The sequence below is a fragment of the Dermacentor variabilis genome, chromosome 2, assembly GCF_050947875.1.
Source record: "Dermacentor variabilis isolate Ectoservices chromosome 2, ASM5094787v1, whole genome shotgun sequence".
Taxonomy (NCBI): Eukaryota; Metazoa; Arthropoda; class Arachnida; order Ixodida; family Ixodidae; genus Dermacentor; species Dermacentor variabilis.
This window is the reverse complement of record NC_134569.1, coordinates 228,926,145-228,940,414: the sequence shown is the minus strand read 5'-3', so window position 1 is coordinate 228,940,414 and position 14,270 is coordinate 228,926,145. Positions and strand designations below refer to the sequence as shown.

The following is a 14,270-nucleotide window of genomic DNA, read 5'->3' as shown; positions in this document are numbered from 1 at the left end:
CCCTACCAGGTCGCTCCTGCCAGCACCGTCATAACAGACGTGGGAGGAGCTGCTGAGAACGCCAAATCAAAAACTACAAAAAGCCCTCGTTGCCTGGGCCGAAAGGGTCGCTCCTCGTGAGGGGCCACCCTGGAACTCGAGTCTGCCAGATCTTACCTGAGCAGAATTTTAATAATGTTGTTACTACTACCATAGCGGAGGGGGATCGAGTTTGTTTACGCTCCGACGCTGGCTGCCGGCACGGTGCAACAGGTGATACCGTCGCAGATGTTTGCGTGGGAGCAGTAGGGCCCGTGGAAGAGCCCGGCCCTATATTTATTGGAAATCTAGAAGGCAACACCTCAGCAACTGCGGTTGAACGCCAGTAGCTGAAAGGGCGACGGCCATGCTTGACGCCCCTGCAACCGCTACGAGAATACGCCGCACCCCACTAAAGCGTTTTACGCTGACCTAACCTCAGCGACAGCTTTTTGGAGTTGCGTTGCGTTTTGGTGGCAGCTTGTGCCTCAAAAAGAACCGGCCAGGGTAACGGAGTGGAATACTTTGCAGGGTGTCCAAGCTGTCTTTAACCCGAGCTTAAGAATATTCCAATGCCAAGTAGCTGGGCAGAACCAAGGTAATGTTGTTTACCGTCGCTTGGAGATGCTCAAGTAATTTTTTATTCCACCTAACTGACAACTATTCCTAATTATTTAATAAACTTCGCAAATATTATAATTAGACGAAAAGCTTCAATGAGAAAATTGTTGAGCGCCATGAAAAACTTCCGATGCAGCTTTCTGTTGCTCAATAGGTGCTACATAAAATGTTTTTCCGAGCTTGAAGGAATCCCGCAAATGCACGCAGCATTGCCGCGCGACTGGCTGCTTGAGGCACTTTGCGTGTATTCGCGGGCTTCTTTTACGCTCGGAAAAACACTTTTATGTAGCACGTATTGAGCAACAGAATGCTGCATCGGGAGTATTTGTCGCTCTTCAATTTTTCCATTGACACCTTTAATATATTTATAATATTAGACAAGTTGAATAATATAATGAAGACTATTTAGCTGATGAGATGGAATGAAAAAAAAATGATGTTTGCTCTGTCCAGCTACGTGGCATTCGCATATTTTTAAGCTCTGGCTAAAGTTAGCTGGGGCACGCTATAAAAAGCCATCACGGACTTCGATAATAATTGAGAACGATTCTTTACCGGAATTTCTTTTTTTTAGTTACAGCCACATTATAGGCCAACAAAATAATAACAACAAAAACATCCCCGCTTAGTTAATCATATGTTATATTACATGTTCTTTTTATTGAAAGGTAGAAAAATAAGGAAACATGAGAAATTAAAGAGAATGAAAAGAGAATTTGCCACCAGCGGAAGTCGAGCCCACTTCTGCATTACGCCTTCGGTGCTTATTGAACTACGGCGGCTGCTGCATTGCCGTCCACATTCTTGGGATTTGGAACACCTATTACCATGGCCTCGCTAACGCTCCCAGTGCTCGATATAACTCACATACAAAAGTACTAAAGAAAGCTGGCGGTGCGGTGAAGTCTTAGAGCCCCGAAATACCTGCATAACGTGCAGCTAAGCTCGCACATCCTTGTAGATTTAATGAACGCGCGTCCTTTATTCACGTGCGGTGAGCACGGTTTCACGCGACCACACTCGGAAATAGTCAGATTCACTCGTGTTCGTGGACTCTGCCTTCCACTGGGGATAACACGCTTGACCCCTGCCTGTATCTCTATAAGAATGAAACACTTGGCAGACGCACATCTATGCGTTTCTTTTTTCCGCCGTGTCTTCAGGTGTCTTGACTTTACTGCCGGCATCGACATTGACTTCTGATGGCTAATGTATCCTAAACCTTCCTCCACTACCCTAGCTTTGCGACAAAGAGCTACGTGACATGTGGCAAATTTTGTGTGATAGGGTATTGCACACTGCGTGCTTGCTCTGCTTACTCTTTCTAAAGGGCGAGACGTGCAGTGGCCATCTTTTCTGGAAAAACCGACCAATGGAATTTGATGTCTGGCAGGACTGCATAAACTCGCTTCAAGCGCTCCAGTCAGGATTTATTGCACCCATTCGACGTTGTTCCAGTGACATGAGATGGGATGGAAAATAATACGCTAATACGAACGAAAGCAATTGTGCAAGTTGAGTCAGTCAAGACCTTTCATCTGTCGAAATTTTATGAGTCGAGATTTTTTCGTCAGCGCTAGCTGCTCGTGTGAGTGAAGTTGCTTTATTATTCGGCCATTTATTCCAGAGCAAAGGTTCTGAAGCAACACCGTTATACGGGGTCGTGCTTGATATTGATGCTTAGTGCTGGTTTCTCTGTCGCATTACCTTTGTTGATAAAAGGATGTGTACTCTGAAATGTTGGGGCGATGGATTGAATATTTTGAAGCGAAAATACTCAATAAGCACCAAACACATAAGTGCAAGATAATTGAGCATAGTCTTCTATCCTCTCGCGTGCGTGTTCGTTTTGTAGAAGAATGCGAGATCTGCTAATTTTATATAATTTATATGGCATGCATTGATCGACGTCGCAACACAGAAATGTGAGATAACCTTAGACATCGTTTATCGCACTCTTGTTTCGATCGCGAAGCGATGCAGGCAACAAGAAATGACATCCGTACTCGCCCTCAATGTTAAAGATAAGATAAAAGGGTGGGAATCGCCGCACCACCCAGAAGTACAGCAGGCTTGGAAGCAATTAAAAGTAAACGAATACATGAAAACATCTAATCTTGAAACAAAAGCCAATTGTGAAACATTGAAGGTAACTGCAATTACTATGAGAGCCGGTACGGGAAGGATCAAACGAAGTTATAGTTCGCGGAGTAGACGTGGCCCAGAAGTACTGGCCCGCAAGTGCGGTCGATCACGGCTGGATTGTCCCTAGACCGCCTCTTCCACCACCCGCGATGTTGCTGTGCCGGTTCTCTAGCACAGATCACGGCGGCAGTTGCCGTAAGCTATAGTAAAAGGAATGTGATGTGCCGGCTAGATGACCTTAAAGAGGCACTAAAGGGGAAAATTTATTTCACGTGTATTCGTAAATTGCCTTTTTTTACAATACCAAGAAATCCGTAGTTAGTGTGAGTGGACACTTGGCAAAGCGAGAAAAGACGCAAAAATCAGAGGTGGGTAGTGACGCCGGCTTGAAGTTACCATCCCAGCTAGCCGCGATGCCATAGATGTTGACGGCTTCTCTGCACAGGTCTAGTTAAATTTCGATCGGTATGTATAAGGACTGCGTTGAATTCTAAAGGAGCCAAAGATAGAACGTGGCAAGATTCAAGAACCTTTTGCTGAGCCCCGAGAACGACTGAAATAAAAATAATGGTAAGCGGCCCGAATATTCGACTTCGGTGTCCATTGTGGCACTCGAACCTCGGCATTGGTGTTTTTAGGTTAACTTTAGGCGAACGCAACGCACGGACCGGACTCGGAGGTAACTGTTTTCTGCATTTATTAGCCGGTTAAAGATCTTGCCACCTTCTCCTGTGTGACGTCATTAGTGGCGTCATTACTACCGCTTTAAACTTCGACGTTTCCAGGAATTTCACCAAAGTCGTGCTTACGTGGTGGGTCTCTAAATTCTGCGATTTTGTGCTTTGGTGCGTGGCAATCAGCTATTTCTAATTAATTATAATTGTTCCAGGTACTTTAGTTACACAAACTGTAACTAAATTTATGCCTTGATATCATGTCTAAAATGAAACCCACCAATTTTATACTGCACAAATTTTTTCAATGTTTTATGATTTATTTTGAATTTCGTCGCCGGTCGTCTCAGTGATCTCTAATTAATTATTATTATTCCAGACACTTAAGTAACACAACCTGTAACTAAACTTATGCTCTGTTATCGTAACTATAACGAAACCCATCAATTTTGTACTCTTCTATTTTTTTAAATTTTTTTCTGATTTATTTCGAATTTATTCCCCTGTCGTATCATGAGGCGTACCAGAAGCGCTGTGCAAGAAATAAGTCTCGTTCGATGGTCGTGCCACTAAACAAACAAAAAAAAGCCCTTTGAAATCCGTGACGTCACAATGACGTACGAATACTTCGGTTTCGGCGCGAAATTAAAAGAAATGTACAATTACTGTAAGTTGGGCAAGTCAGGAAGAGTTCATTGTCCTCATCTCCTTCGCGGATTAGTGGCACTAAATCACAGAAAGTCTTCCTGCCCTTTATTTTTTTCTTCCACTAATCAACCTATTACTGCGAAATTAATGATAATAGCGTTTTCAAGGAATGCTTTGTCAGTTTAAACGGACATAGTGTTTCTCTTCGGTGTCCTCTTAAAAACAAATAGAGTTGGGCGGGTCATGTGATGCGTAGGGTAGATAACCGGCGGTCCATTAAGCCCAGTCCACACGTGCGCTTGCGGACGCGCGCAAGCTGGCGTCTACGCGTCTTGCGCCTGCCACGCCCTGCGAGGAATGGCGGTTTGCATTCACAAAGACGCGCCACAGCGCGCGCTCACTGGACTCCCTCACAGATGCCTTGGCAGACGCCACTTCGTATTTTGTTATCGATAGTGTTTCAAAATACTTCGATATGTATAAACGTAATTGTAATATTCTTATAGCTGTTAGGTCAGCGCAAAAAGGAAAGAAGAAGCACTTTCTTGCATCATACAAATCTTGTTCACTGAGAGGTGAATGTTTGTCGTCTGCTTGCAGACATTATACTACAAAACGAAATGCTTCTCGTCGTCCAATGAATGAAATCTTTATCTAAAAAAATGTTTTTTTTCTTCTCAAGCTTAAACACGTTTTCAAATAATAGTACGTGTGACTACTACAATTTATAACCATTAGTTTCTCTGCGTCGTCCCTATAGGCGGTGTCGCGCACAGGGAGAAGAGAAAAGAAACGACGGGAACAGTGGCGCACTTTTCAAGAAGCAGCAGCAACATTCCAGTGGCTCGTTGGCACCGATGATGGGGTCGATTTCGCTGTACAACCAACTCGCTGTTTATTCCGAGAAACGAAAGCGACGCCGGTATTCACTTTCTACCATTTCTTCAAACGCGTTTCGCACCGCCATCCGCTCTCCTTCCTCCTCGAGCAACGTCAGCGCAACAACCCAAGTTCCCAACGCAAGAGCCATTTTCTCGAATTAAACTATGGATTGGATCCGAACGTGCCATTGCGAAGCCGCAGCCGCCGGTTAGATTCAATCCAATCCACCAGACGCGCCATGTGAAGCCGGCCTCGTAACGAGCGTTTGATCGCTCCAGAACTTCCCAACTCTAGTCGGTTTCGGCGCCTAGCAGACGACGTGCTCGGTTGCACGATAATTGACAGGAGCGTATCGTCATTTTGACGTCACCAAAAACGTGGCCGCGCCTCGCGGCTAGCGACGTCCGCGCGGAGTAGGCCGATCGCGCGCGCCGGTAACAGAACGAACGCGCCGAACAACGATCTCCGATCGTACCCCAGTTGTTCACCGAGATCGTGCCGCGCTTCGACGCGTACGAGCCGTGCCGCAGTGTCTGCGCATGCGTGGGCGCGCGGACGCGAGCTTGCATGCGTCCGCAAGCGTACGTGTGGTCTGGGCTTTAGATTTACGGAATGGGCGCCAAGGGAAAGGGAAGCGTGGTCGGTGACGTAGAAAACTAGGTATAGTGTGATGAAGTTAGGAAATTTGCAAGCATAAGACGGTGTCACCTGACACATAATCATCATAATAATAGTAATAATAATAATAATAATAATCATCCTGGTTACGCCCACTGCAGGGCAAAGGCCTCTCCCATACTACTCCAACTACACCTGACAAGGTTAACTGGAGATAGCCGAGATGCGGCTTCGTGCTGCAATGGACATGCAATACACGGTTGCTGCTGCTGCTGCTGCTGCTGCTGCTGCTGCTGCTGCTGCTGCTGCTGCTGCTGCTGCTGCTGCTGCTGATGATGATGATCCGTTTGCATGCGTACCTGGCAGTTTTATGCGCTTTGGTATATTTATTTAAAGGTTATTAAGGTAACAGTGAGAAAAAGGAGTAAATTGCCAAGAGGAGCAGCGATGCATCCACGAGCGTAGAAACGGGGGTGGGTGAAAGTTAAAACAGCATTTCGGAAAGCAACGGAAGAAAGGGACACGTTGAGACATACAAATAACAGATATATGAAAGTCGATATTTTGACAAAGAATGTGTTGCCGAGCTAGTTGGTTCATACTTGCTTGTGGAACCGAAATTTCGACGCGGCACGGCTGGCCCATAAGTACAATCTATAAATTTGAGCGTCTCCGCTCTGTCGCAAAGGAAATGCGCGCGACGAAGTTAAGATGACACGCGCAACAAGCATACACGTACGTTGTCTAGCTAAGCCGCCAGAACTGTTGCTTCCATAATAATGCGCCTCCTTTGCAGGGTTCTTCACGTCGTCGGTGTCCAAAGACGAGGCAACGGCGCTGTTGATGTCCATGGCCGCATTATACCCGGCGCTGCTCATGGGAGGTCGGTGTTCGCAGCCATTCCTCCGCCTTTCTAATGGCGTCCGCTGATGTGTCGTGTGTTGTCATTTTATGCCGCATAAATTTTATGAGAAGTTGCCTGTGGCAGAGAGCAGAATTCTAGCCACTGAGCTGTACTACTCGAACAGGCGGTCATAACTTGCACGGAAAGCCGAAATGCCTAATTGAATCATTTTCAACAAAATTACTGATAAAAATTTTGACCATTTACTTTAAGGCACATATTGTCATTGAGGAATTGCAGCCAGTGTGGATTCGCAAGGAATACTCACTTGGAACGATTTTTCAGGATGACACAACTTTCGAGATATTCATTGCCAAAGTGTGCGATGAAATACATGGACGTTCCGTCTGCTTTTGTGGCTGAATCATAAAACGGCTGTTTGCTAAAAACGTAAGTGGCGCAATAGTGCATTTGTTTTACTACAAGTTTCACGGCCCATATATCGAAACCCATGCGATCCTTAGAATTATATTCTTTTCAAGTGCCTTGCAATCTCACCAACTACAAATCGTAAATTGCAATATGTCCCCTACAGTACTTAGTTAAAACGTAGGTAGCAAATTTTTGTGATGAGTCGGGTATGCATTCTGAGTTCTCGGGGCGAGTACTATCCAGCGCACTGTAAACATTTTTACACCTTTATGGGTGTTTAAAGGATGTTCGGTTATCTTGTAGCTATCACCTTCTCCTTTAAGCTGTAAGATAGAATCATTGGTGGAGACCAATGGTGGTATCTTGTTTTTCCGACCTCTTCTGGCAAGGAGGAGGAGGAGGAAAGAACTTTATGGTGTGCCCTGCGAGTTGGTGGGGAGGGCCAAAGGCCCCGCCTAGGTGACGGCCAGGAGTTCTTGGGTCCTGGCGGCATCCTCGGCCCGCTGGACGGCCCATAGTTGATCTTCGAGGGCGGGGCTGAGCAGCGCGGCTTCCCAGCGCGTGCGAAGGCTCCTGCTAGAGGCCTCGTTTTCTTTATTGTTATTTATCCCTCGGCATTCCCATAATATATGCTCCAGAGTGGCTCTGGATTCACATGTGTTGCATTGGTCCGTAGGATATACATCCGGATATATGATGTGCGAGAGCGCAAGATTCGGATACGTCCTAGTTTGTAACTGCCGCCATGCGACAGACTGCTTTTTTGTCAATTTTGCGTGAGGTCGCGGGAACATGCGCCTCTCTAACCTATAATGTTTCGTGATGTCATTATATGTGGTCATTCTGTCCTCCCACTCCCACTCATTTACTGCACCGTCACGTTCGGAGGGTGCCGGAGCATCACTTGCGACTTCGGCTCGGTCCGTAAGGCCTCGAGCCGCTTCGTGTGCCACCCCGCTGTTGCCGTCCTCCGCGAGGGTGTGAGCGGGTGTCCATGTGATGTACACCTTTCTTTTGAAATTTTGACCTCCTGCAAGAAGAATTCGTTGTGCCTCCGGGGAGACTCGGCCGTTGGCCAAATTTCTTATTGCCTTCTGAGAGTCGCTGACTATCACGGTTGCATTAGTCTGAGCTACTGCGAGCGCTATGGCTACTTCTTCCGCTGTCTCGTTACTTGTGGTGCGTATCGCCGCGCACGTCTTACACTGTTTCTCGCTATATGTTACGGCTGCCGTAAACCCCCGTCTGCGACTGTATCGAGCCGCGTCTACGAAAAGTGCGTCCTTGTCTCTACCGAATTTCTTTTGTATCTGCTTCGCTCTGTTCTCTCGTCTGTCCTTATTGTGTTCTGGGTGCATGTTCTTTGATATTGGGGGTATTACCATTGTTTCCTTCGTCTCTCTCGGGATGTCCACCTTGACACCGTGCTGTGTGTGGTAACCTATGTCTAGTCTCTCTAGGATGTGTCTGCCTGCTCAAGTCTTAGAGAGGCGTTCATATTGTGCCGTACATTGCGCTTCAATGAGCTCGTCTATAGTGTTGTGTAGGCCTAATTGCAGCAACTTGTCCGTGCTGGTGCTGATCGGTAGTCCTATGGCTAGTTTGTATTGAGGCTTTCTAGTTTGATCTTTCCCGCGACCTGCCATTTTAAGTACGGCGCTACGTACACTATTCTACTTATTACGAAGGCCTGTATTAACCTGATTGTGTTTTCCTCTTTCATCCCGCTATGTTTATTTGTTATCCTTCTGATTAGCCTCATGATTTGCGCTACAGTTCCCTCCAGTCTTCTGAGGGTTTCTCCGTTGTGGCCCTTAGCTTCAATGAGGAGCCCCAATACCCTGATCCTATCGACCTTGGGTATGGGTTTCCCATCTGTCTTTAACTGTATCTCCTCTCTATGGGCGAGCTCTTCCCTGTAGTTGCCTGGTTTGCTACCTCTGCGAGTCGGTCTGTACAATAACAGCTCCGATTTCTCTGCCGAGCATGTTAGCCCTGTCCCCTCTAGATATTTTTCGATTGTTTCGACCGCTGTTTGAAGCATTTGTTCTATCTGCCCGTCACTTCCTTTTCTCACCCATAGGGTGATATCGTCTGCGTATAAGGTATGATTTAGACCCTCGATTTCTTGTAGCTTGGCTGGCAGCCCGATTAGCGCCAGATTGAATAGCATCGGTGATAAGACCGAGCCCTGTGGCGTACCTGCACTGCCTATCTCGATATCCTCCGAAACTAGGTCCGCTATCGTGATCTTTGCCTTTCTACCAGTTAAAAAATTGCGTACATAATCGTACGTGCGTTTTCCCAGTCCTAGTTCGCCTACTCTGTCTAGTATCGTTGCATGTGTTACGTTATCGAAGGCCTTTTTTAGGTCCAAACCGAGAATTGCCTTTGTCCATCTGCCCAAATCGTCTATGACCTGATGTTTTAGTTGTAACAGAGCGTCCTGCGCTGAGAGCTTTGTCCTGAATCCTATCATCGTGGGCGGGAGCGCGTCGCAGCCTTCGAGGTAGGTGGTTATCCTCGCTAGGACCACGTGCTCCATGAGTTTCCCCACGCAAGAAGTGAGAGATATTGGTCTCAAGTTCTCATTTTGCAGTCGCTTGCCCGGTTTAGGTATTAACACGATTTGTGCCGTCTTCCATTGCGGCGGAATCTGCCCTGCCTCCCAACATTCGTTAATATATTCGGTTAACTTAGCTATAGACTCATCGTCCAAGTTCCTTAGCGTTTTATTCGTTACACCGTCTAGTCCGGGTGCCGACTTGGTATTGAGTTTCTGCAGGGCTGCCCTGACCTCTGACTCGCCGATATTGCTGTCTAATTCGTCATTTACCTGCCCTGTGTAGTCAGGGTGTATGACGGGCAGCGCTTGCGAGATGTATCTTTTCTCGATTTCCTTGAGGAAGTCCTGCTCTGTCCCTCGGTACGTTTGTATTAGCCGATTTATATTTTGGCAAGTAAATAAGATTATAGCTGTGGCAGACAACACGAAAGTGCAATAAATATACTTTCAAAGTTATCACTCTCAAATTCGCTGGTCGGATATTTCGGTGCACCCAGGGCTGTCAGAATAATTGCGCAGTTTTCAACCACGATAATTTTCATCGCATGTCTCGTTGCAGCTCGTTGTCGTCGTGCGCGATAATTCCTTAAAGCCCGAACGGTGCGGCTTTAACCCATGCGACAAGCAAACACCCTTGAAGATGTAAAAATGTTTAAACTGCAGTTCTAGGGATCTAGCTCAAGTACTATATTGTCACGTGGTGGTGACGTTGAACAACGCAGTAGCAATACTGTGAAAGACAAAATTAACTTTTATTGGGCGAACCTGTGCCCACAAAAACAGGCTACACTTACAGCACAACGATAGCGGCGAACACGGTCGGCGATCGTCGAAAATCTGATCAGCGGGTCAAGCGCGTCGGCCTTTATACATCAATCGTCGAACGTTCCAGATTAATCGTTGGGACCCGCGTGCCTTCCACAAAGTTCTACACCATTCTCGTCAGGCGATGAAATCAAATAACATAAGGTTCGGCGACAACAGATAGCGGATAGAAGCATCGATAACTTTCTAGAAACTTCGGATACATGCAGGCGTGTCCCCCGCTGTGCGATAACATTTGTTAGGCGGCGAAACGTGGTCGCCCGATAAAGATAAGTACACGTGTCAATATTTACCCTATCTGCCTGTGATAGGAAGTGTGGACCCAGGATCTGAGACGTGCAGCGGGGAAGACAATGCACATAGAAAACTACTTTATGACAGCCCACATGGCACAAGTTGACATCTAGACAGAGGCAAATGACCTATGCATCGCAATGAATGACCAAAACGATTATGCAGTCTCCATTCTACACTAAAGACGTCCTTCATTGGAAATGTCTTTACACGGCACAGTGCGCCTTAGACGAAATGTGAAACGCTTGCGAAGACGCCGACCACTCACTCATGCCGTTGCGACGAACACAGTCGCCGGACAGCATGTCCATCTGATCATCTAGGACTTGCAAGCAGGCACGTCGCTGGTGCTTGCGACGGAAGCTTCTCAATGGGGGCCGGCAGAAGTGTGGTGCCGCTGTGCCATCCTTGCGGGCCTGGCGGTGCACTCCCAGTGCGACTGCCCAGCACACGGGGTCCGAAGCCCCAAGCCCCCCATCGTAATCACGACGATGGCTACCCCCCCCCCCCCCCCGCACAACTTCACCTTCAGCTCTTCGGTACACGTCACTGGCCAAACCGAAAACCGAAACTGAGTGGTTACACTGCCAAAGGCTTCGCTTAAAGATTCTGTATGGCCTAGAAAATCAAACCCGTATGCCACAGATGAGTAGAATCGGCGACAGCGTGCGTTTTACTCAATGTGGATTTCAAGAGCGTTGGGAAATGTCTTCGCTATTTAAGTGTGCTCCAATGTCGCTGTACTCCTGTGATGCCGTGTGTCTGTTATGGAAAAAAAGTAGGTTGCTGTTGACCAGAGCACAAGTCAGTATACAGCTAAGCCGTCAGTCAACGCAAGAGATAGGGGTGGTAAAATACGTGGTGTGCAAGGTGTCACGAACTCATAGGGGCTTTTGCAAACTACCTTTTGATTCGTGGGGATTAATGCTACAAAGCACAACACTGGCTGTCAGAGACGCCATACTGAAGGGCTCCGGATTGTTGTGGCAACCTAGGGTTACTTAACCTACACCCAATGCTCGAAACGCCAGCGTCTTTGCATCCTGCATCCACGGGAATTCAGTCGCCATTGCATGACTGCAATCGAACTGGTGACCTCGTGCAGTCACTAAGTCACCGCAGCCGGTGCGAACGAACTTTACTTTCGATGAAGTTACAGCACTGATAAAGTGTTTGAGTGTATGGAAGCAATTCAAGGTATAAAACTGGTTTCTTGTACAAAACTAGTTTACTAGTACGAGGTGCACTAAGAGGGGAGTTCTGCAGCGGTAAAATACAGTTCTGCATATCGCTCACTTCAAACCAGAGCAAACTGTTTTTTTTTGTAGTAATAGGGAATACTAACACGGAAACTGCTTTAGAATTACTTACGTAGTAAAAGCCTAAAGTTACTTCTTGCGCCGTTTAGCACGAGTCTTAATGTGAGCAACAGTTCTTGGGAACCAAGCTTAATTATGTTAAGGTTCGGTCCGACGGCTCGACCCAATAAGGCTGCTGCCGCAAGCTGGACCTCGACGGAAGTGGCAATGGCATCCGTTGTATACTGCTTGTCAAGCTGCTTCGGCCTGCAACGGAGAGCCCTGCCGAGTGTATCAAATAACGCTGGTCGAACAAGGAAAGCATTGGTCCCGAGCCCAACGCTTTCAGAAGGGACTCTTTTTCAAAGCAACAGCTGTTTGCCCTGACGCAGGCACGTTGCCTTGCCGAGATGATGGTTCTTGGCTGAGGGTCCCTCTGTTCCCTCACAATCAAGTCGCCGTCCACCTGCGACGTCTTTCTTTTGTTTTCAGCACTGTGCCGAGTTGTTTACGTGACTTCGGCAGCAAATATGCACACATTTATAATCTGCGTATGGAGCGGCAGCTCGACGGACCCGAAAGACGAGATGCACGTGTGGCGACGCGCGAGTTATCAGTAAATAACCAACTGTGAAGAAAACAGAACTAATGCCAACCAACTTGAATAAATTGTAAAAATATGAACGAAGATCCAACACGATATTGAAATATCTAAATGACGCGAAGCTTGTTGCGATCGCGAGGCAGCAGCACTAGTGGAGGGCACGATGGTAGCCTCGTCGCCTATGGCTGGTAGCTACCTTCGTTGAATGTTGATGAGAGGTGCATGCGTTGACAAAATAATTCGGGACAATTCGCCATGAATTGGCGCACGCCCAGCGCCGTAGTGGCCTGTTCGAGCACATACCCAGTTCCACGTACCTATGGGTTAAGTTGGCCACTAAGGCAGGCAGCAACAAGCAGCAAGGTGTCTATTCGAGCGCATACTTAGTTGCCCGAGTTAGCTTTATGTATTCACAAATATATCTAGCGAGGAAACGACGACGCACTTCTAACACGCGCGAAAAGGCACAGAAAGATTCGTTTCAAAATTTGACGAGTTCCCCCCCCCCCCCCCCAGACAGGGTAAGGGAGGGAGCCCTTGTGAACAAAGCTCCCGTGATGATAATATCTAACATTTAGTAGAAATTCGTTTAATAATTTGGTCGTCTTGGGGATGAGCGTCGGCTGTGTTTTCACTGCGATCATTGCCGAGCGGACGACATTTCGTCGACACCTCAGTGCGTCCCCACCCCGTGCTGCGCAGGGGTGCTGTGGCCGGTGGAAGGGACGCCCACTGTGCTGCGGCCCGTCAGCTACGCGGTTCCGCAGGCGCTGCCTGTGCACGGGCTGCGGGGCGCCATGCTGCGCAACTACACCCTCGCCAACCGCCAAGTGCAGTACGCCGTCGCCGCCAACGTCGTCTGGACGCTGGCTCTGCTGCTGCTCGCCATCTTCACATTCTCCTACACGGCCATGTAGAACACGGGGTGTGGGTCAATCTCATCGGCGTTCCAGGCATCTCTCCATTCCCACAGACCGCAGTCGATTAAAACTGCATCGTCATCAGTGTCACGATCAACAGCGTGTGTATTAATTTGTGAACAGCAAATGTGTACAGATTTTATTTATAGACTAGCGAAATAAACTTTGTCAAGACGGGTTAAGCAACAGCGCAGTTGGCACATTCAGAAGGGAAAATAGGCCGACATGTGCGCTTACACGCAGGTCATCGTAAAGAACATGACTTACACATAATAATACACATACTAATTATTGCCGAACCAGGCACCGTAATTTCCAATGATTCCTTAATTTTTCATTATTTTTGTATCCTCAACTGGCGCGCTCGGCGCCCCAGCACCGTTATTCACTGTATCAGCTCGACGCGACACGTGTTAGGCGGTGAAGAATCGAAAATGAAAAGATGACACTTCCACTAAAGGGCATTCCAACGTCAAACATAAAAATAAATAGGGTCAAAACTTCCTTAAGGGAAATTTCCGTAATGCGAAGCGTTATGCTGTGTGACCCAGCTAACGGTAGCCAAGCTATTCAAGGAAAAAGAAATATTAAGAAAACATTGTGCAATATACCATACATCGTAGGTCTAGAGTTGTATTCTTGCACCTTACTTTCTCAATATCTTTTTTTTTCGTTGGATAGCCTGGTGAACGTTAGCCGGGACACCCTACATAGTGGTTCCTTATTTGCGCGTTTGCGAGCTAAACCTGCTTGCTCCTGTTCTTCTGCTAGGTTAGGGCTTAAACATGGTGAATTCGCCCGTTCGTTCCACCCTCGCCCGCCCGCGTGCGGACTGGGGCGGATGCCCAAGAGGCGGATCGTGTCGCAAAACTCTGCGCTCG

General features: G+C 47.4%; 1 protein-coding gene across 1 annotated transcript in view; it reads left to right on the top strand.

The window, feature by feature from the left end:
- Nucleotides 1-13,475, top strand: part of LOC142570714 (ABC transporter G family member 20-like) — a 54,461-nt gene extending 40,986 nt beyond the window's left edge. The window contains exons 6-7 of the mRNA XM_075679060.1: nucleotides 6,403-6,489; nucleotides 13,172-13,475. Of these exons, the coding sequence (XP_075535175.1) occupies nucleotides 6,403-6,489; nucleotides 13,172-13,386 (302 nt within the window). The 3' untranslated portion in view covers nucleotides 13,387-13,475. The remainder of the gene's footprint in view (nucleotides 1-6,402; nucleotides 6,490-13,171) is intronic.
- The last annotated feature ends 795 nt before the right edge of the window (nucleotides 13,476-14,270 follow it).